The 24,300-nt window shown below is 41.7% G+C and overlaps 1 protein-coding gene across 1 annotated transcript; it reads right to left on the bottom strand.

Annotated features, from left to right (window-relative positions):
• Positions 1–386: 386 nt before the first annotated feature.
• On the bottom strand, positions 387–24,081 carry PLCXD2 (phosphatidylinositol specific phospholipase C X domain containing 2). Its single transcript, XM_064468368.1, has 4 exons — positions 23,815–24,081; positions 10,136–10,596; positions 8,764–9,005; positions 387–6,075 (listed from the first exon to the last, which is right to left on the bottom strand). Exons 1-4 carry the CDS (start codon positions 23,945–23,947, stop codon positions 5,913–5,915), a joined length of 999 nt encoding a protein of 332 aa, XP_064324438.1. The 5' UTR covers positions 23,948–24,081; the 3' UTR covers positions 387–5,912.
• Between the last annotated feature and the right edge of the window lie 219 nt (positions 24,082–24,300).

Raw genomic sequence — 24,300 nt, 5'->3', positions numbered from 1 at the left:
TACCCCAGTGCTTCATCACCTGCATTACAGCCATACAGGCTGCACAAAGATCATTCAGCTGGATCCGTCCATTAGCAGGCTTTTATCCCAGTGTTCAAGCAGAGAGGCAACTGTGCATGCATGCGAGTCCAAGCCTACAGTTTTCCAGTCACATCACACTACTCTTTCCGCAGAGAGGTTCTCAGCGTATCTTAAAAATAAGCATGTTGTCGAGGTCTGACTACCCAGGGGACACAAATGCAGCAAGATGTGGCACCTCAACAAACAGCCTTCAATGACACCACTCTGCATCAGAAAAGTAACTGAGCTCGACTGATGTTAATGGACTCACAACGTAATCATCATGTATCAGAACTATCAGCAGTACAAAGCATGCAGAGAAGATGGTTAGCTCAAGTTGTGCTTTTATTTTCAGGATTAAAAACCCCAATGATTTAGATGCAGAGTAAAGCAGAAACAAACAGATGTCAACCTCAGTTTATCTGCAATTCCAATGAGGCATCCTGGTTTCACAAAACTGAACTGGACACATGGACAAAGCACAAAGTGCCAGAGAAAGGAGAGAAACTGCACAAAATGTAAATAGAGAATAGGTAACTCCTCTTCACCTGTATTCACTCTGCCCCCTTCCATGGTATAAATAGCACAAATAAGAAAATCCAACTGAAAAATACATTTGACATTCAGCAAATTCAAAGAACCATCAGAATTAATTTTATACAGGATGTACTGATCTATGCTTTTTTCAGAGAATACATTGCTGTTCAATTTAAGTGAGATACCCAAGTTACCACAGGTCTAACAAAGGCTAAAAGAAGTACAGTTTCAATTAACAACACACAATACATAAATATTCAGGAATATAAATTAGATTCAAACAGTTCTAAAGCTGACATTCCTATTCCAGTCCCTACAATTAAAAGGTACAGCTTGTTTACTTGGTAAGACTTGTAGAAAAAACAACAACACTTACAGAAGTACACATATTTCTTCAACATGATAGATATATTGAGTCAGTGGGACTGATTTTTTTTAATACATAGAGACTAATTTAACAACCTAAACCAAACAGCTAATAGGACTACCACTGGAAGGTGTCAATGTAAGGAAGTCACTACACTCTTACCACAGTTAGCCCAACATACATGTCCTGAGCATAAAATTTATTTGCTTTTCACTGTATGCTCTGGCTTTTCTACCTAGCTGTCGAGCCAAAAACCAAAGGTGGAATAGGAATTTGTCAGACACAGAAAAACAAAAAACATCTTCGACTGCTAAAACAACTACATCTTGGCCTGATCTGAATTTCTAATGAAGTTTTGCATCAGTTCTGTTCTTCACATTAGACAATTTCTCTGTGCTTAATAAATCACTGAAAATTTGCCTGAAGTTTTGTACTGAACAGTGGTCCTCTGACTGAAGAATTTGCTTATCAGGGATGGGTAACAATATGCTCAAGTCTAGATGCAAGTCTTTTTAAAACTGCATATAGACTCTGTATTAAATATTTTATATTCAAGTAAACCTCATGTCACACATGGTCTGTCAGACTTCTGTGGGTAACCCCATTTTAAAATCATAACAGCCATGGCCTCTGTTTATCTACAGAAGTCCTAAACCTTCATCTGCTAGATGATACAACAATGAACTCTGACACCTGAGACAGGTACGCAAAGAAAATATTTCCAAAGGCTTAGCCAGATGAGAGCAATAGATAAACATCTCGGCAGGTGCCCTACTTCTCTGAGCCAAAACTCCTGCTCAAAAGTGCTTCTTCAGCTTTACAGCGCAGGTGCTTTCTGAACTGCAACATATTGACTCGGTACCAACACAGCAAAGACCAGTGTGTGTCAGGAGCAAAAATACTATTTTCACTTTATTCTTTTCTTCTCCAGTCTGTTTAGCAGAACGGTGGCCTTTTTGCAAGCAGCATTTGTGCTCTGAGACTCCCAGTCTGACACCTCTCACTGACCACAGCACCCCTGAAACTTGCCTGAAACTGCCTCCAGTGGGATCCTCTCCATCACAGCAAAGCACCTGCAAGTTGGAATCCCTTCAGTTCTTGAGATAAAGTTGGACAGCAGATATCTGCCTTTTGTTCTCAAAAATTCAACATTACAACTCTCAGCTCCACAGTTGTTGAATATATTTAAGACAGTAGTTCCCAAATAAGGAGCTGAGCAATTGATAGTCTGCAAAATCTACTAAAAACTCATTTGTTTTCACCTACAAGCACACAGTAAGATGCTAAACACTCATATATGCTTCCTAACAACCTTCTCCCTGCTGCTCCCCATCAGGGATACATGCAGAGGTCTCCTGTGCCACAGAGGTGTGCCCTTGAATCACACATGGCAGCAATCAGTGCCAGGAGAACAGGCATACCACCAACATGCTGGGCATTCAGTGATTGCCCATTAGGAAGAGAAATGACAGTCATAACACAACATGTAAGTAACCTGAATCTGTAATAATGAACCATACAACTAATTATTTGACAATATGCAATTCAAGTAAGTGTTTTGCCTCAAGCAGCTACTGGTTTCCTGGCTTTTCCTTTCCCAGCACCTACAGAATGGTTGAGTCCTCGGAACAATTCTTCTAGGGGAGTTTCCCACCTAAACTGTTTAAAAGTGAACCCTATTGCTTGTGGAAGATAAAAGCAAGATGATCACTGTATTCAACAGATGCAGGTCTACATCAACAGCAAGGAACTCCCAGCCTTCTCCTGCATTCATGCCAACCTTCATTTTCAAGATCATATGTACGTGACCTTGCAGGCTGTTAGTTGCTCCATGCTCTACCCGGCTGCAGCCTGTTCAGAGGCCAGAGTCTCAGCCGAGCTTCTCAGTACAATCTGCAGCCACTGTAACTCACCTGCCAGACCTGCTCTATCCTGCTGCCTGAAACTTGGCAAAACACCGCCACGCCTTTGATGCGGGCACGGGATGCAAACTACTGCCCTACTTCCTTGATCCTCCCTTCCTGCCCGGCTCACCTTTTTACTTTTATAATGCCGGAAAATAGAGTCCCCAGCCCAAAGTCCAAGTCCAGATGAGCTCTGTTTTGCAAAGCGTGAGGGAATGCTGGATAGGCTGTAGTGCTGTGTCAGACAGATAAGCCTATAGCTTGTAACAAAGCTACCTGTATAATAATGTGTAACAAGAGAGAGGTAGTTCATATTGCTTAGGACAGTTTAGGACTACCCTAAAACCAATTCTAAACATCAGCATTAACATTGCCCAGAGGATCCACAGGAGATACAATTGCCTGCACAGGGTATCTGCCAATTGCCCAACTCACTACTGCGACTGCCAGGTTCCTCACAGAGACATAACATCAAGCGCTGTTCTGAAGTGATATACAAGTCTCTTCAGACAGGCCAAAACTGAAAGAAGTGGTCTGCCCCCCCCCTCCCCCCCCCAACTTCATCATTAATCTTAAAGTTATTTTCTATTTCTTCTCCCTCTGCTAACACCCTTAACACCTAGCATGCCTTCATACTATTTTGAGAGGAAAGAGCTAACAGCAAATATGTTAGAAAAACTTCTGAGTTTGTAGTTAAAAATATCTAGTCAAAGCCCTGAGTTACAACCATCACATCCCTATTCAAATAAATACAACAGAAGGATAACAGTCATTACTGTGCATGCACAATGTAAGTACTGCTTAAGCCTGATAATCTCTTGAGGTAGATATATACAGTACAAAATATATTAAGAGTCAAATGCAAACATCATACTCACTTCACCTTCTCCCTTTGTCCTCCAGTTCTGCAGGAAACATTGCAAACATAATTTCTGCCTCATCAGCATTCAAACCAAGTTCTTCTGAGTTCTGAGCTCTAAGGCAATTTGCAGCTAAAAGACCACTGAAGCCGAACCCATACATTTAACGCTATCATCAAGTGTCAGCTGGGCTATGAGAAAAGTAGGTAAACACAAAATTCAACCAAGGAAAATCCAGGTATTTTAAATAACTTAACAAAATAGTGCTGTTTGAAACTGTTGGAACCTGTTTTATCAACAAGGAAAAAAATACCAAAAATAAGAAAAACCTTCTGCTGGGGTTTTCAAATGCAGTTTTGAACTAGAAAATAGAGCTTTAGTTCCCAAAAACTGATTTTCATTACTTCCATCACTGAAACACAAGAGGAAAGGAGAAAGACAGCTTTAGACAGACACCCTCCCCACCCCCAATTCCCTTAGCAAAAAGGATTCAGTTAAATGAAATTCAAGGAACTCTAATGAAAACCATACAACAAACAGATAAATCAGATTACAGTCTGCTCAGAACCTGGCCAAGGTTCACATGGAAGGTTTGCAAACCTTTATCTAAACTTGTCCTGAGTTCAGAGTTTGTGACAAGCAAGCAAAGAGGTTTTGGATTTTTCTGGGCTGTCAGACTATGATGGCAGATACAGAATATGATAACAAAATAAATAAAACTGAAGATTCACTTTTCTTTTGGATAAAATATCTATAAAGATGATCCATTCTATTATAAATAGTCTAGAGATTAATACAAATTCATCATCACTGAATAATTAGTGCACCAACAGTTGCTTCAGGAAGACTATTGAGCAGAGAAGTATCTGCTAATCAGTCACTTTTGTCTTTTTTAAAAAAAAACAAAGATAAATCAGACTGTAGGACTGCTATCAGCTAGCCAGTTAAGTGCTTGTAAGTACTAGCATGTGATCACATTGGCTCAAGCACATATGGTCACGTTATCTTGTGAATCAACACAGAAATGATTATGACTAGAGAAAGAAGCAGCACTGACACCTGCCTGTGCGACTATTGCTTACTTTGTCACGAGCAGGCACAGGCTGGGGAAATATCTCCTCCATAGCTGTGGCTCCCTGACTACAAGCACAACTTTTGGGCCTGGTTTCAGAATTCACTGTCACATTGCAAGTCAGAGATTCAACACTTGGGTTTTGAGCAGTCCCTGTCAGCTCCAGTTCTCTGAATACCAAGCAAACTCCCACACAGCCCACCTCCTTCCAGAGAAAGGCTGCCCGAGAGAGAGACTTTCCCCAAAGAAAGCTCGATGGATGGAAAAAGTGACCAGCGACCAGAAGAGGAATGTTGCACTGTGGCTTCTCAAATGTCTCAACACGAATTCAGACTTGTGAGTTAATAATCATCATAATTTGAAGACTGAAATATTCTCCAAATTAATGCCAAAAGCAGCACACAAACGTGGTTGCAATAAATGTATTAAAGTAAAACAAAAAGGTCCAGGAGTAGAGTTTGGAGTCTGAAGAGGCAGAGCTTCCCAAGCTCTTGGGCCCGAAGGACAGTTTGGATATTCCACACAGTGTAACAGCTTCCCCCTGAACAGCAGCAACATTGTTTCTTCAAGTAAGTCAGAGGTAGTATCTGAAACAGCATAATGAATACAGCAGCAGCCTCCAGCTGAGCCCAGCTATGACTGAGCTGGCCCAAGAACAATACCATCTCAGCCAGCCTGGTCACTAAGGTCACTAAGCCAGCCTGCTGCTAAGGGATCAGCAGCAATCCTTGGTTTGAGCCCTGGTGTTGAGAAATACGCAGCATGGGTACACCAGGGGACGGTGAGTCCAGTCACCAGGGAGACGTGCACCATAATCGGGTACATCTGCTCTGGAGGCCAGCCTCTTGTTGGCAGGCAGACACCACGGCCGGACTGCAGCAGATGTGTGCGTAACTTAGTCAAACATGTAGCCAGACACACAGCAGCACTCAGACAGCACTTTCTGTTCCACACATCACTGGGGGAAGGGACCCGCCTCTGATGTTTAACCATGTTTCCTCTAGAATTTTTTTTTTAAATAAACAGAGATTACAACATGTTTCACTTAATAAATAAAACATTATAGCACAGTTCAAAGATGTCCACTGAAGAGCACAAGTGGGACACAGCAGTCAGGACTTAATCGCAGATTCATCTTCTTCTAAAAGGAGGTCGTTTAATGCAATAACTGTAGCAGCAAAGTCAACCAGCTCCACAAAGTCTGATGTAATTATGTTAACACCCATTACACCTGGCTTCTGTGCTTTTACCCAGTTCAGAATCATGGGCAGGTTCCTAAAGAAATTGAAATAAAGAAAATTAAACATTTTAGAAGAGAATCTTCTCTATACATACTCTATTTCAAATACAACATGCCATTTACAAGTTATATTATCTCACATTTGTGATCAGGTTCTGACTTCCACCCAAAAAAGCAACTGGCTGATCAGAAGAGTGCTTAATATAGCATGCTGTCATGAGCTATCAAATAGGAATACTGGTCAGTCACGAGTCCAAACTACCATGCATACAAAATAACATTTGTGAACTCTACATTCACCAAGCAGACTGTACCTTCAGGATTTAATGCTGCACCACACTTTCCTCCTGGTTTGTTCTTACCCAAGTACCTGTTGAACTGAAAGCTTAATTTCACAGTAGACTTCAGCGTAGCACAAAGCAAGGCTTTACCTGGCCCAAGACATCCCCCTGCCCACCTCTGCCTTAGGGTGGGCAGGAAAAGTTGTTGGGGGCAGCACATTGCATTTCTACCAAACTCCTTTCAGCCTCCAGACCCACCCAGAGCAACAGGATCAGGGAAACCAAACCCAGGTTCGAGGCCTCAGCTCTATAAGAGTTGAGCATCCCGCCACACATCACTGTAACCAGAGAAGGGTAAGCTGTGTCAGGAATTGAGTTAAATGGAGCTAGAAGTTCTACAGTAGGGAGAAATTTCAAGTTATTTCTTGGACAAAGTGCAAAGCAGGAGTCTGCACAAGGTGTTTTGCACTTTAACATGCAAACACCAGGGTTTTCAGTACAGTTAGAGACAAATGACTAAATACATTATTCAAACTAGTGCCATAATATACATACAAAATTACATGAGAAGATGGTAGGCAAGTGAATTAGCAAATGTGATGAGGAAGAAAAACAAAAACCCCCTAAAAACATCCCACAGCTCTTGTTCCAGAAAACAAAAAAAAAATCTTGAGAACTTGAGTGAAGGCATAATTACTGTCCTTGTCAAGGGACACAGACTTCAGCCAGTTAAGTGTGAATGTTGCACATTTCTCCTTTAGCAAGAGCTCAAGAACACTTAAATATTCTTGAGGGCAAAATTTCCATATGAGAAGGCAGACATCTACACAGAACTGCAAAGGCAGATTTACACATGCAAATCCGCTAGCATGTATAAATGTATATGAGCAATCATGCTTTAGCAAACAGCAGCATCTATTTTAAATTTTCACAGTTTACTTTCAAACAAGTGGCAAGGATGGGGCTGAGGGAAAGGGATGGAGCAAGGGCAGGCTTCCAGCCTGCCAGTGGCTTGCAGCACGGATCTGTGCCAGGAAACAAAACTGCTCGCCCATTCCATGAAACTAGATGATCCTTTACTAGTTTAAAAATAGAAATTCAGTACAATCTTTCCTTTAAATCACAAGGCAACAGTATATTTAATATACAGTACGCAGACATAAGTTATATCCATGCTTTCTGTTAAATATCCCCACTGAGCATATACATTTAAATTTGTGTAACTTGTGACAGCACACAGTCTTAAAGCACCATCTAGTGTCTACCACTGACTGCACAGATGTGGACAAAGTGCGACCCAGAGCGGAGACCTGAATATATTGTGACAAACGTCACTTGGATTTAATTATCTTCTGCTAGATTAATGTCTGTAAACAGGAAGGAGACAGAACTCCATGGTTTATACCTCACCTGGAATTTCCTTACTTCTATCAACAACTTTTGTTACTGCAAAAGTATAACACTTGCCATTTTTAGAAAGGCTTTTTAAGAAGCTAAGTTATTTGACTTTGACTTCAAAATAATAATACTTCTAAAGTGACCAATGATTGTCCCAAAGGGAGCATGAACTGGCTGTTGAAGGTGCATGTTTATCTCACTGCTTAATATTAAGCTTAGTTGCTGATCAAATTAGACCAATGGACCACCTATACAAGTGTTAATATAGGACTTAATATCATTACGGCAAGATAAACTGTTAGTGACATCAAAACAGGCAATATTAAACAGTGAGCCAGGAGACCAGATCCCACCTGGACTGTTACCGTTCCAGCAATTTTTAGCCAACAAGGTGATAATGCCATAAAATAAAGTCACATGGAACCTATCCTGGTCATGCTGTTAATGTTATTAAAAATCGCTGGCACTCTGCACTACTCAAAGCAAAACCATCTTCTAATGATCTTACTCATGGGCAAATTAATTGTACAAGTCAGTGGTATAAAAAAAGTCAAATTATTAATCTAATTTTTGCTGAAAAACCCCAAGATAAAATACTGCCCCACGTCATACACATTTGGCCACTACTCAAATCAGACAGATTGTACAGACATGCAAAACTGAGCCCACAAACAGGCAGTCTCCCTCTGTGGCACAAGTTTTTTTTCCACCTAAATTCAAGTTCAGCCAATTTGGAATGAATTACTGGTTTGAAACAACAGGTCCAGCCCATGCTTTATGAGGTCACATCATATTCAGAAAGAGCTCCAATTACCAGAGAGCACACTTAGAGAATTATTGAAAATAATAAAGTAACAGAATATCTGTGTAACTATTTTTTGAAGACTGCAAATGTGTCTCGTGAGCAATAGTAATGATGAAAACATGCAGTTTTGCTTCAAGTCTTACTTCTAAGCAAAGATTTCATAGTTTCTTGCTTACTCAGTGCCTCTTCTAATGTGAAACATAGAAAGTAAAGAACTAAGATGTAAGAGAAGTCCTTACCTATGAACAAGTGTGTTCTTCAGACCACGAATTAGATGCCGTGCAATAGTTTTCACTCGAGGAGTGAGAATTGCCTGAGAAACATGAAAAGTCCCATAACGACTTCGTTCTTCAAGAGTGGTCTCCAGGAACTGTAACAGTTTGTGCACATTGGTTGTATTAGCCCATGGTGCTGGCATTTTATTCCCTGGCCACAGGAAGGGGTACTCCCGATACAAAGGGTAGTGGTAGAATATGAGAACCTAACAGAACGAAGAAGGAGAAAAAACAAACAAATATCAGAACTATGTTATTTATATTTAAACAGGATGTTGCATTGGTTTATGCTTATACAGTACTGTTCCAGCTAGCACAGCAGTAAAAAGAGGACCAAACAAAAAGAAGCTGCTCCTGAGTCGTGAGTGTCAGTAAATTTGTTGGACTGTTACCAACAAAGGAGATAAAGATCATTTTGGTTAGCTATAAGGACAAGATTGCTTCAGGCTTTAAGGGTCAACAGTTTAAACTGAAAAAGTTGCCGGGAGTATACTGAAATGTCATTCAAAGACTTCAACTTAAAAGCATTTCAAATCACTGTCAGACTATTACATCTGTACTTGAAGTTAAGGGTTTTAGCAGTGTTGCCATCTTCTCCATAACTCCTATTAAGCACAAAAGTGTACTGGGCTGACTGGCATAACAGCATTCCACTTGTGAGATGCTAAAGTCAGTCTTGCTGTTAGCAAAGTCTTCTCTAAATCAGAAGTCAGCTATTTTATGCTTTGTAAGGTGGTTCTCTGTAAGAGGACAGCGCAAAGATGCAACGCTTCCTTACACCCAAACTCAAATGATTCATTTTGGAACCTAGCACTGACAGCATCCGTTCAGAGGAATTCCTCAAAACCTCACGTATTTTATGGTTTAAGAATTATGTGCCATTGCTGAAACCCTTTTCTCAGTTTGTGTGTATGCACAGGAGCTGTTACCATAGGGAAGAGGCATTTAATCTTGCCACTATAGATCTGGATGGCTGCAAAGGAGCTAAGAAATTCTGCACTATACCTTAGTCATGTTAAAGCTTATATGCTTCACACTGGCCAAAAAGATGACAGTTCATCAAATCCCCACCAGCACAAGGCCCCCAAGGATACTATCATTTAACAAACACGCTTGGGAGCAGGACACAGCCCAGCCACACCATGGATGGAAAGGCTACACAGCTGCACATAAACAGAGGGAAACATGCACACTACATAAAGGAGGCCCTAGCAGGCTTTAAATCGACCCTCAGCAGCATCATTGGTCCAATACCACTGAGTGGGAACCACATCCAGCTTCTCTATTTACATCTTAACCTTTTGGATTTGAAAAACATTACACATCCTTTCCCTACCTGGTGTTTCCTCTCCCACATATATTGTAATGTCACATATTCTACACATTCAACAGAACAAAGTTTGGATTCAAATGCTGAGTGGATCCTGTTGATCAAGAAGTAGTGATGGCTGTCATCCATGGCGTAGAAGTGATTGAAATCCAAGAAGATTACTTCCTTGGGATGCTGCTCAAGAAAGGTGTTAATCTCCATCAGCCCATCCCATACTTTGATGCCAAACAAGCCGTGTATGAAGTAAATCTCTTGTCCTATTTCCCCAGGTTTGGAAGATACACGAAGATCAAAGTAGCGGATCCCACCTTCCAACTGCTCTTTGAAAGTCAGATTTTGAGTCACTGACCATTTCTTCATGATCTTTTTAACCAAAGAAATTCTGGCCAAACGTTTGATGGCTGTGGCTTGGTCTGGTCCCACAGGAGATTTCTCATCAACCCAGTAGCTGAAGGAATCATGTGACCCTAGAAAAAAGCCAATATTTAATCTTAGAAAATGGACTCCCCAAAATGCACATACCCAGGTGCCCTGTAAACTGAAAGAAGTCCTACGTGCATGGCAAGTTCACAGCAGAGTTACGCTCAAGTGTAAGTCTTTCAGACTGTCCTTTACACCTTAATTTTCCCTAACTGTACAAGAGCTTTGCTTAAGGTTCTCAGTCTGAACTGTTTTCTTGTGTGAACTCTCAATTTCAATGCACTCTGAAAATCATGACTATAAGACAGACATCAGTGGTAAAGGGAAGCTTCCTTCTAACTGCGAATCACTTACAAACTATCACTCTACCTGCAAAGCTTTCCAGAGCCCGGTACATCACCAATTTGAGATGAGACTCCAGCTTCACTGAAAGAACCTGAGGCTTTATTTTCATTCTACCTGGTAAATCTAACCGTGACCTAATACACCAAAGTTCTTGGAAGAGACACCTTTATTCATGTGATGGACAGAAGGATCTGTACACACATGTGCCTTAGCAGCATATCTCACTTTAGCCTCAAGATAGTAAATAAATGATTAGTATCTGTAGTTTGAACAGTGGGCAACGACTGGGTGAACTTAAAGGTGAAACAACTGAGTACACCACCAATTACTGTGTGGTTAGTTACTGAGCTCACATTAAACAAGTTCATGAACATGTCTTACCTGGCAGTGCCTTTGAGTGACCACAGGTATGGTGAATATAAAATTCACCAAAAAAGACAACCAACAATCAAACTCACCAGTCCCTACGAAAATAATGTGTGTGACAAAGCTCCTGTAACAGAACCCATACCTTGGCAGAGAAACTGGGTCTCCAGTATAAAATTCATGCTTACTAGGAAAAACCCTCCAACTGAAAATTCAGCAGTAAATGGAAACAAACCAGAAATAACATAACTCCTCCAAAATAACAGCTTCAGAATCAATAGAATACCCCGAGCTTAGCCAAGTCAGTAACAGAACAAAGAGTAATAGGGCAGTGTACCTCAGTTTACACTGTAGCAGAGCAGCATAAAGCGAAGATGGACAGAAGCTGTTCTACCACAGACTGAGATTTACCAGGGATTTCGAACCATTGACACCAGGCACCAGCATTCCGGCCAAGAAGCTGCAGCTGCTCCAGGCATGACTTCCCTGTGAAGGCCCTGTCAGGAAAAACACTACAGGAGCTCTAACAGGCCTGCTTCCCTTTCTTCTTCTTCAGGACAGCAGATGACAGGCTCCCTATTGAGCCAAACCCCACCTGCTCCCTGCACATCCACTTTTTGGAAGTACAGGGAAAAAATCTTCACCCCCAGTCACCACAAGAAGCCCCATTTTCAGCTGTCTCAGGGATAACGCTGCCAGCATCTCCATTTTCCCTTCCTGCACACCCCAGGTTTCCTGTCTCTGCTTCTGGGACTATACTTTTCTATTTCCTCCTCTACCTCAGTCTGCAATCCTGTTAAAAAATCCTAATTTATCATTTCCAATTTTAAGACAACATTTGAGGCATCCACAACCCCCTTTACCCAAACTTTTTATTTGCATACCAGTGCTCATTTGAAGACTGATGCATTTCCTGTGATGCAAGGTCAGAGCTATAACAAGATTATGATCTCAACTGGATTATCTTGTCAGGACATTTTAATCCAGATGGAGGTACAGACTGTGCGCAAACCAAACATCAGCTCACAACCTTAAATGCCCTTTCTGTGTGAATTTCAACAAGTACTGAAAAGACACCGTGAAGATGAGTTTTCAGGCTTTACAAGTGAACACTAAAGACTAATTCTGATCAACTAGTCATGAATTTTTCAGTCTTTGTAAAAACATGCCTCTTCTGTGGCTTTCCATTCAGTCTTCTAGAATCAAGTGACAAGTAACAAAAAAGCTGTTTTTAAAAGATGTCACCTTAAGAAGTTATTTAGTACCTGTTAGAGTAAACTACATCAAAGAGTAGCTGTCAGTTTGAGTGACACCTGGATTTTTTTTCCCCCAACCTCCAAATGTGTAACCCCAAACAAAATACAGGATCAAACATCTAGTGAATACATTTCAGAAGAAGCATATAAGGCCTGGCTCATACTGCAAGCTGCAACTTACAGATGTTTGAGTTTCATACACTACCCCATACAGCAGAATGAACCTTTCAAGCTTCTACAATATTTGGAAAGGAGACTTCAATTGCACTTGTCTTCTGCTTCTGAGTCACTTTGCACAGAGTAGTCATGGGGGTTTTTGTTCTTTGTGTGGATGTTGGTGGCTTTCGCTTTTTCTTTTTAAAGTTCTCAGTTCCATCCATTTTAATTTCTTTATTTAGGTCACTGTACTAAATTGTTGAACATGCTAGAATAAGCTCATAAGAAACAATTTCTTTTCATTTTAACTAAGACTGTGTGCAGCCTCTAGAGAGCTGTCTACAGAAGTCACTTACACCATTATACTCCTCAGTGTCACTGATAAATCTGACTTACAAAGGAATGACAGCTTTATTGGCAACAAATATATTGTCAATTCAGAGCTGTCTAAGCAGATCCGATTTAAGAAACAGCTTGTTTTCCAAAGTCCGATTACATGCTTTACAGCTACAAAAGCCTTTCCTTTTGCAGATTGCTGCATAAAAGGCACATTTCAGGATAGAAAGACCAAATTTCTCCTTGCACTATCACAAACAAAATTCTGTTTTTAGCTCTAGAAAGCAACAAGAAAGAAAACAAGCCACAAGCACATTGCAACTTCTTCAATGCATACTTTAAGAACTACGCTCATTAACAAGGCAGCTGTTTAAGAAACTGAACTATGTGTGACATGCTTCTATAGTTACGGAAGATCCTTAAAACTCTGCCCTCCCTCGGGCTCTGCTTAAAAGCCTAGGAAATCAGATTTGTCATTTACAATGAAGTCAACATGTATACCTAGATATAACTAAGTAGAACATGAGCTGGAGCATCTGAAAAACAAGCTCTTCTTTTCATAGTTGGTAGAAGACCACTTCCTAAGGAGGACAGGGGAGCATCATCAATACTGAGGCTGGAAAAACACAGCAGAATTATATTTTCAGTGATAATTCATAGAAGGCCAGACACCAACTGGGAGAAATACCCAGGCCAAACCTGGACCCAGAACATTTTTACTCCAGAGAGAAAGAAAAGCAACAGCACTGGATACTTGTTGGGCTGAGAGGTAAGAGCTAGGTGAGGATCCACATCATCCACCAGGCCCTTCTTTAATTTAAGATCATTGTGTTATGTTACCAGCTCAGCCACTGGCTTTTAATATAGCTTAGCTGTGATGTTAAGCTACACACTAAGCTGATCACATCACGTCGTCAGTAATCCCTGTTCTCCTTCACTCTACCCCTAAACTCCATCAAAGGCCTAGCCATTCTGTAGCCATGGCATGAGCCAGGCTGGTTGCTGATGCAGCATGATTTCTTTTGAAAAAGTATAATCTAAATCAAACCTGTACAGTTTCAAAGACAAAAGCCTATACCACACAGTCTACATGAGGCAGACCAGCCTAGTCTTATTAGCCACTAACACAGACAATCACACTGCCAATGAAGACCTAACATAAGGATGTCTTACGACACTCACTCAGATGCTGTAACCTTCATTGTATAGCAACAGTCCCAGGGCTGGCAGAACTGAGGAAGGATCACAAAACTCATGTGGCACACAGAGAAGAGTCCTTTCCATGTATAAGAAATCCTCTATGGTCTGTGTTGCCCCCCTACCCAAATGGTGTGCATCTCTCCAAATTATACTGACTACTTGCTCAGGAAAGTTCAAAAAAACCCATCTCAGGAAGTCTTGTCAGCAAAACATTTCAGATGACACCTGACATCTTAAAAATACATAACACCCTGTATTGATTCAATAAATCCATTCCTTAAGCTTGTTGACTGTGAACAAAGCAACTAACAAACCCAGGTATTTATAACTTCCATTTTACAGACTGAGAAATCAAAAGGCACAGAAAAGTCAGAAAACCTAAGTCTTCATTGTCCTTTAGGTGAACAGAGGCCAGAATCCCAGTCCAAATTCCCTCAAGGGCATGTTCTTGCACATGCAGCACATTTCTTGAGTCACTACACTAGAACAGATGATTAGCATTCAGATTGCAAACCTTACTGAGCTGCTCCAGTAACACGGCATCAATCTGGTGCCCAGCCCTTCCTGAAACCAACCTAGGCACAGGAAATAAAACAAAGAGATGACGACTTCCCAATTGCTTCCAATAGGCCAAAGATGCATAGCATGAAGCAGCAAGCATTAAATTTAGGCACGAAAGTCTGCACATTCAAAGAAAAATAAAACTGGGGGACTGGTAATCAGCTGGCAGTTCTTATAGTGTAAGAGACAATGGCTACTCTATTTTGGTTTCATTTCTTTCATCTGACAAAGATTGGAAGCGTCAAGGAAAAGAGTCACATGCCATCAGATGCCCCAATATTTAACTATCAAAGGTTGTGATATGGTTAGAACAGCATTAAAGTCGTATCTTCCCGACATCATATTGTTAAAATGATGAATAGGCCTCTTAATTTTATCCCAGCAAGTGCAACTGTGGATTAATTTTTATTCATACCTTTAAATCCCTTTTTATTCTCCTTACACTAATTTCTCAAATTAATTGTATATTAAATAGATCACTTCTCAATTCAATTTGTATGTTAAATAGACTGTATTTCACTGTTCAGGGTGACTTTTTTGTTGAAGCCTTTGTGCTAATTGTTAGAAAGCAGCCTTTTATCATCACATCTGCAGCAAAGTCTAACTTTCCAGTGTGTCTATTTGTCATGCTACTTAGTCACAGATAGTCAAATTAACCCATGGTGTAGCTCAAACAAATGACACTAATCAACATAAAGTTATTAAGCCTTGAATTTCAACAATTACTGGCTATATCGCTTTGTATTATCTCTTGTTTCTGCATCACTACTTTCTCCATACACAGTTGCAGCACAGGGAAAGGAATCGGCATCACCTCACCAACGCCAGTGTCCTTTCACGAGCTTGAAAATTTACCTTTAAGGGTTGTTAGAAATATGAATACATGGCAAAGTACAGAGATCTTCCAATATAGAACATACTTGTGCACTGCCAATTACATGAAAACAAGACAAGAGCTCCAAGACACTTTCTGCAAAAATCTGTCTAACCAAGAAACAAGACTGAAAGCAGTAAAGCAGAAAGGCAGGAGCATGAATTGTCAGTAAGTCAGTCAGTAACGAAATCAGACAAATTTGTTTTGATCTTCACATTAATGGAATATTAACAGGATGATGAAAATACAAGAAAACCTTTCTGTCATGTTAAACATTTCTAAGAAGCAAAGTCAACACACTGTACCAACCCACTAAAAGCATTAAAGGGTCATCTATGGACAAAGAGTCACCCTAGCTGTAGCAATGCCAAACTTGTTAGAGCAAGCTTTGCTCACTACACAAAGTACATTCCCCATACATTACAAAACACCACACATGACATAGCATAGCGAGCATTACATAGCAAAGACACCTAGAAGCACAGTAATCAAGTTCCAAAAACACAGGATGCAAGGGCTAGCAAGGTAAGTACGTCCCACAAATGTTCTTCTAAACCAGGTGTCCTGTGTTTGCCAGAACTGAGGGAAAAATGGGATAAATAAAAGCGCCTCACAAAGCCCAGAAGGCCTCAGGATTCAGGTCATTAACAATCCAGATTTCCTAATCAAAAGATTAAAATCTTACAAGCTCTTCACTAATGAAAAGCAAATCTAATGGTTCATGTTGACTTGCCCAGAAAAAGGAGGCAGGAATAACAAACATCCTTTGATAATTATATAAACCTATTGAAATGAAAATCTATATTTTAACAGAATCCTAAAAGAATCCTCTAGTTATTCTTAGAGCAGTCTCATTAGGGAGGACAAAGCCTAGTACATACCAAATCCTCTTAGAAAAACTTCTCCCTATCAAAGATTTACCCTGATTTTCCCCCACTGCCCCTTTCAGGGCAGAAAGACAGACAGAGGGGAAATAAGATGCCTACAAATGGAGAAAAGGACTGTTAAAACTGTCTTGGTCACAATATCATATGGTAGTTTGCTTTTCTTTCCAGCCAGGTGAAATCCATTTGGCACTGCTCAGAGTTATTGGCATTAAGGTATTTTGTGATGAAGCAACAACCTCCCGTTCATCAGCCACCTCAGCTGTCTGCATGGGAAAGCACAAAGTGGCAGTATTTATTTCTCTACCATTTCAAAGCCTTAATGGATCCACCTGCTCTGAAAAGAAAAAAAAATCAGTTTAGAGTCCTATATTCCTCTTTTGTGGCCACTCAGAAATGTGTGGACCAAGAGCCTTCTCAGAAGAGAATGAGCCCTCGGGAAAATTTTCCTTGGTTTCATTATACAGTACTTTTCCCTCTTCTTACATCTTTTCTGGAAGAGCAGGCAAACTGGAACTTTCACACAATAGAGAAGGACAGCAACAAATATTAGTATCAACATTATGACTTGTTTTCTCTGAAGTAAAACTTTGGCATGTTCTGCACTCGTTTACCAGGCAGTGAAATCATTCTCTAGGGTACACAGATTTTAATAAAAAAGGAAGAAAGTTTTCCTGATTAAAAAAAAAATTAAGATCTTCATATAATGTGGTAAGAAAACTCTGCAGCATTTCCAGAACAAGTCAGTTTTGGCTAAACAAATAACAGTAGTGCTTTAAAAAGGAGAAACCCTAAGATCTGAGGCTGGCTTTTCAGTGGAACTCCTGCCTAGACCCAGTACAGTTATTTCACTATCTTCCATACCAGTTCCTCACATAGGGATGTATAAAGGGAATACTTCGTTATTTGGGACAACTTCCATTAGATGTTCTCATCAGTGTAGTGGTGCAGATTGTTTAATAGCCCCTCCCTAACAAGAGTTGAGATTGGCTGCTACAATGAAGTAGATGAACAAGGTAATCAAGTTACTTGTCCTTTCAGGAAGAGTTCATTCCACAAATTCTGCATTTAAGAATCACAGAATCATTTAGGTTGGAAAAGACCTTTAAGATCATCAAATCCAACTATAAACCTAATACTGTCAAGTCCACCAAATCATATCAACATCACCATACCTATGCAGATATTTTCTTCTAATGGTTATTCCCTCACTGATTGGTAGATGCCAATTAAATTGTGATGGAAAATAAAGCTTGGTGAATCAGAACATTAACCTCACATATTTCTTCCCTTTGAGTTTTAACCCAACAGATGGCTAGTTTAGCTGATTCAATGATCCTTTTAATTAGGACTCCAAAGGAGTACTGTTTGGAAGGAGGATGCAGTTTCAAGCTCACCACTGCTTGTCCCCTCAGGAGCCATGCCCATAGCACACACTGGCCCATGAACAAAGAAACAAGAAAACTGCAGCATTATGAAGTTCAGCAGCTTGCCTCAGGGTCATGCAGGCAGAGAGAAGAAAATCAAATCTAATAACCTCCTAGTGGCCAGTTCATAACTGGACAGGACTGCTGCTTCTGTTAAGAACCATTTGAGTTCTGCTGGCCAACTAAAAGGCAAGCTGCTCACAGGGCTTTTGGTGAAGAGTTGCACTGTTGGGACAGCAGAGCTGGCCAGAGCCAGTGGGTGGGGAGATGAACAGAAGATCCCCAGGGCCCCACCAGCTCCAGGCATTCCCCCGCATGCCTAACACATGAGCACAGCAAGCACCCAGCAGCCACCCACAGCAGCTTGTCATCACAGGAAACACACCCCTCCATGCCCTGTATCCCCCCTTTAGGCTTAACTACAGGCTCAGCTGGTAGGGCTGCTCCTCATTAAGGATGCCTGCTAGCTGTATTTGTAGAGCTTTGTTTTCCAGGGCTGTTCATTTTGTAGGGCTTTGATCATTTAGATCAAAACCATTAGGTCTCTGCCTCAGGCTTTTGGGGTGCTCTTCTTGGCAGAGGGCAAAAGCAGTGGCATGTTATAGCACCAAGTTTCAGCTACAGTCATACTGACACTACCATGTAAAAACTGTGGGAAGTTATTCAATTAATAGTTAGAAAGTGAATTTAAAAAGTGTATGCGTTGTAGGGAGGAATCAAACGCCTTGACAAGTGCTGTAGTTTGAAGCAGAAGACCAACATTTACTATTTTTGAAGGCCAGGGGCCGATCTCTTCTCAGAGATCAGTGAAAAACAAAGATATTTCAACAACTATTTCAGCTCTCCAATGTAGCCTTATTTTAGCCATATTTGAACCAAGATTATTTTCTTTGTTAAGAAGAATTGCTTCTGGAACTGTAAAACTGAGCTCTTCCATCAGCTTTAGCCATCTATAACCCAGCATCCTATGGCCAGCTCTCCACCAATTGTCCAGCCCAACGCAGGCAGGAGTAGCACCATGTCACAACTGCTCTGTGTTGCTTAGAAATGAGATCCTGGCCATCCTGTCACAAACCTTCAGAGACAACCTATTACATAAGAAGATGACAGAAAGGGCTCTGTGCATCACCAGAAGCCATGACTGAAGAGCTGCCCTACCCCTCCCCAGAGATGCAGGCTGCCCTGCCTGCACGCTCCATGCCAGCAGGACACCCTGCGTAGCTAACAAAAACATCTTGTGTTTCAAATCAGATTCAAACGTACAATATTTGACCTACAACACAGAAATTTATACTTCAAGATTAAAAAGAACACTTACAATCTAGGACATGAACACTGGTGTTAAATGACTGTTTTTAATATCACATTTCGAAATGCCAAACTAAAACATTTTGCTTTTTCCGAATTTTCTGTTTTTCAGCTCTTTTCTAAAGACTCAATTCAAAATCAGCTTAGTTCAGATTGAAATTAATTTGTTCCTAACTAAGCTTAATTCTTTCCTCAATGGCAGGTTCACTAAAGCTATGTGAAAGAAAATATAGTCCCCTGTGTTTCCTAAATACGGCCATCCTACCTCGTCTTTCTTGCTTACATCTGCAACGCTGACATACCAGGTTAACCACCATGCTCCCGCACCCATCCTGGGGTTTGTCTGAACACAAAGAGTTGCTTTGGGAAGCTTTTCTCACAGGAACAGGACCACTCCTCCAGGAAAATCCTCCCGAAACCATTACCATCAACAGAGAGCGTTCCATCATGTTAGCTTGCTGAACGCACTCATTTACACTTGTAGGACCAAACAAGCAAACAAGAGGTAAATGGGAGTCCTGGGTTTTCAAGTGATGGGAGTTGGAAGGAATGGAGGATGGAAGGCCAGGGACAGACGAGGCATTTGACTAGCTTACCTGTGTTATAAAATGGCACCCATAACTATTCTAGGTGCTGCTGCAAGAAGGAGCTTGCTTACCCTCCCCTATACCAGTAGATCCTTATTTAAATATTCATAAATTTATTCTAGAAGATAAGAAAATCAGCACTGCTGAAAAACCTCGCAACTGACTATCCCAACCAAAATGGGTGACCAATTCAGGAATATGGTTTGATCAAAAATAGCAAGTATGCCTACCAGTTATGTTACGGCTCTTAATTATTCAAAAATGGAATAACCCAGGCAGGATTAAGTAAATGCCTTATTACCAAGACCCAATGGAAAATAGAACTGCCTACTCTTCTGCTCATCACATTCATCCAACACCTTGAAGGCTGGACTAATAAAACACTCTATAAGCAAGCACTGATAGGAAGCAGTTAACATCTGCTAGATTGCTTTGCTGTCTCAAGACAACTGGCACAAGCTTATCATAATCTCAGAAAGTAGATCTAATTGAATCAGCTGTCCTAATACCAGTATTCATGTAAAAGCTCAGTGAAACTCGAAAGTGGTGCTATACCTTCAGAAGCAGAGACCTCTCAGACTCCAGCAACTAGTAATTGCAAGACTGCAAACATTACTTAGAAAGTAGTCAAAAAAATATTACAAATTGGATGTGCCACAGTGCCATGAATTATCAGTATACAAGTGACAAAAAGGTTAGGCTCCTCCAGCAAATTCATTATATAGCAAATTTACTTTGAAAGCAGACCAGTGACAGCATTGCATCTTTTTCTCATGTTCCATTCCTCAGGGGGAGGAAAAAACCCAACAGATGCAGATTAAGAGATGGCCAAAGAAAGTAGCAAGTGTCACAGTTGTACACAACTTCATAAAATTGTTTAAAGTAAAACAGCTGGAGATTAAACACATACTATAATATATATTACCCTGCCAAAGGTCATGCTCACCATCAAAATGTTTAAGAGTTCATTTTTAAGCCCACATTCAAAGAGGATTAGTCTGGAGGATAATTAAGAGAGAACCCTCTAGTGTTTCACACAAGGTCACCACTTGTTGAAGGTGGTTAATTTTGTTAACTATGTTGTATGCATGTGAGCTGATGACATTATAGTTACTTGATATTTTGCTATTTCTCATTGCAAAAGGTTCCTTCTCTCATGACATCACACATGAAAGCTCATCTCCTTTCCTTGGACGAGATTACGCTGGTTTAGAATTTAGTCTAGAATTTTTCCAATAGAAAAAAAAACAGAAAAGCCTGAACTCTGGAACTGATTGCACCTAAGCCTTAGAGGATGACCCCAAATTTTTCAAATCCTCTCTGTTTTGAGTGCAGAGTTATATCAGCATGTGAACACCAAACTGGATACCTCATGAAACACCTGTCAAACATTCTTTGTTACCCTTCAGTTCTAAATCTCTCTGTCCTCAGGTAGAATGTTTCACACATTTAATACCTCAGGGAATCATAGATGAGTGTATGTTAAAAAGGACCCCCCCAAGATCACAGTTGCCTTTTTTAATGCCAGCAAAAGAAGCAGCACTACAAGCACAACTGTTTGCAACAGATAAAAAAGTAGAACTCTATTCAGGCATCCTTACCTTCATAGAAGAGGGTTAAGAATTTCCCACTTACAATACCATATGATGAATTACATCTAAGCAGTTTCTCTTCTGTGTATACTATCAGACCAACATTTTGTCCCTTTTCCTTTTTTTTTTTTTAAAAAAAGTAGAATCTTATTCTTCACATGCTGTATTTCTCCAAAGAGCAACTTAGGTCAGAAAATCAAAACCAACCAACAAACAACAGTTTCAGGTTTTTGAATGTTGACTTTATTTAAAGTTAAAGTTTTAGGTTTCAACTGCTCCAGCACTTTCACTAGAGTTACATCTCTGCTCCTACCCACAAAGAGTGGCTGGGAGGGAAAGAGGGGAAAACAGACAACCCAAATAACAGTTGAGTCAATCATTCTAGCAGCAAAACCCAATGCACGTGGAGATGGACAAAAGCAGGCCACACCTGTCACATGCACAAACAGGTATTAAGCATGGACAAAAATACTTCTCAACTGAGCTGCAGCCTACCTTTCAAGTCTTGTTTGAAGATATCATTGGCCTTCGCTGCTATTCAGCACATATAAACAAATGCCTCAACTACAGCCTGTTTTGTACAATCCATTCTTTGCACACTGCTAGTAACACCACCTTCGCTCCCAAAAAGTTTGCTTTGTCAAGCACCACACCAACAATCCACTTCAGCAAAACAATAATTGGACTAAAATAAAAAAAATTAAATTCCCAAAATGTCTTTTCCCTGCTCGCAGGTTGTCCGAGGTACATGCAGGAAAGGGTGGGAAAATACACCAATTCTGAAGACAAATAAACATACACTGCAACAATTTTCAAAAAAATACTCATATTAAAAGCACCGTGGCATTACTGAAAAAACTCATTTCCTTGGTTCCTCTGCTACAAACATCATGCAAGCGATGGACAGTGGCAAAACACCTAACAATCTACATTATAATGTTCTGCAGAGTTTCACAACCCTTAAATTGCTACAGCAACAAAAACTGCTGACTACGGTTCACTAAAACAGAGAATGTTTTCTTTGCCAGAAGTTTCAAAATCTGCAGCTGTTTGTATTTTATATGAATATTGAACTGCCTTGCTGTTCCCCTTCCTTGTTCAAATGAACAGGGTTACATAAAGTGATTTTGCTACTCTCGGGGGGGGGTGGTGGTAAGGGTGTTACTTTTGATTAAAAGAAGGCATTTGAACTGTTCTACTTCAGGCAATAGAGGAGCGAGTGCTGTGGTACTCCAAAGAAGGTGTGTAGCCCTCTACATGCTTCAAATGTCCTTTGGTTATCACTGCTGGCACAAAAAAAAAGAAGTTACTCTGTTTCTAGGGAAGTATCTCCACATGTTCTCTATATAACATGTACCCAAAAGGTTTTGACAAGCTAAGGCACTACTGTGAAAGTGAAGCCTGTACGGCTAATAACCAGGGTCTAACATCCAGTATCAGAATGAGCTGCTAGAGTAGCTGCCCCTAAAATCTTCCCTATTGACATCTACAAGCAACACTAGATTTTTTTTTTTTTTTGCCACTTACAGATGGAAATTCAGCCTCACTCCCAAGTAACTTCAGTGTCATCTGTCATCTTCCTCATTTGGACTTTATCTATCCATAGAGCAGAAGCAATGACACTTATCCTTGCCAATTTATTGGCCTAGAAACTCTGCACAGGAGCTAGGACTTAGTTACTCGAAGCTGACTGGAAAGGGAGAAAATTTTCCAACTACTTACAGTATTTCAGTCTCATTAGCATAACATCATGCAGTGGGATATTTCATAACCATGCTCTACTTTTTTTCCCCTCTGACAAGCCATACATAGGTTCTGCTATGAAAGACATTTCCCTCTGATAAGCCTCCCGTTGTCAAGGTCAACATAAACAAACTTTCCTCCCTATCTGCTTTTAGCCTTGCTTAAACAACGTGAGAAACCTTTAAGAGGCCCTCCAGAGATCACAGCTACCTTTTTTTAAAGCCAGTGAAAACAAGCAGGTCAACAGGTTAGCGACTCGCCGCTCTATTTACAGAAGATTAGGCTCTCCTTCCCCTCCTGCGAGGGACCGGGCCCAGGCCAGCCCTTATTCACGGCCGGGCGCTCAACCCGGCCAGGCTCTGACGCCTGACTACGAGGCTTCCCCCACGTCTGCCACAGCTCAAGCCAACACCCCACCTCCGGCTTCCAAGCACGGCCGAACCCCTCAGGGCCAGGCCTAGGGCGGCAGGGCCCGCCCCAGCAAGGCCCAGCCCAACCGCCTGAGAGCGCTTTGCGAAGCGGGGACGAGGACAGGACGGGGAGAGGAGGGGACGGGACGGGACGGGACCACCCGCATCCCCAGGGGCCGCCCCGGCACCCAAACCGCCCCTCCTCGCCCCGGGGCCCTACCCGGGATGGCCAGGTTGGAGAGCGGGTAGGAGCGCAGCGCCGCCGGCAGCGAGCCCATCCAGTCCGCCTTGCTCTCCGCCATGGCCCCCGCGGCCCGCCGCCCATCCTCCCTCCCCGCCGGCGGAGGCCTCATCGCCGGCCCGGGGAGCGGAACCGAACCGGGCCCGGCCGACCTGAGCCGAACCCAGCCCAGCCCAGCCCAGCCCAGCGGGGCCGGGACCAGCCGAGCGGGGCCGGGACCAGAAACGATAGCGGCTACCCGCCCCTCCCCTTATGTAACAGGTGCGGCGCGGTGCCGTCACAGCGGCCCGGCGGCCAGCCATTGGCTGCCCGCTGTTCGCCCCGCCCCCGCCCCGCCCCGCCGGGCCGCTGCCGGGTGTCCCCGGGGCCGGGCCGCCGGAGCCCCGGGCGCCGGGCGCAGTTCCCCGGGCTGAGGGGCCTGGGAAGCAGCGGGGCGTGCCGCCGCTCCGGGAGGAGGGCCTGCAA

Source organism: Phalacrocorax carbo, chromosome 1 (assembly GCF_963921805.1).
Source record: "Phalacrocorax carbo chromosome 1, bPhaCar2.1, whole genome shotgun sequence".
Taxonomy (NCBI): Eukaryota; Metazoa; Chordata; class Aves; order Suliformes; family Phalacrocoracidae; genus Phalacrocorax; species Phalacrocorax carbo.
Note: the sequence above shows the minus strand (reverse complement) of the source record. Positions and strands in the feature narration are given on the sequence as shown.

What these genes read in the sequence shown, in the direction of transcription:
- PLCXD2 (XM_064468368.1), bottom strand. Translation starts at nt 23,947, where the DNA reads ATGAGGCCTCCGCCGGCGGGGAGGGAGGATGGGCGGCGGGCCGCGGGG. An exon ending in CTCCAACCTGGCCATCCCGG is followed by an intron (nt 10,597 to 23,814) that starts GTAGGGCCCCGG and finishes GCTTTTTTCTAG; the next exon opens with GGTCACATGATTCCTTCAGC. An exon ending in TGTGGGAGAGGAAACACCAG is followed by an intron (nt 9,006 to 10,135) that starts GTAGGGAAAGGA and finishes TCGTTCTGTTAG; the next exon opens with GTTCTCATATTCTACCACTA.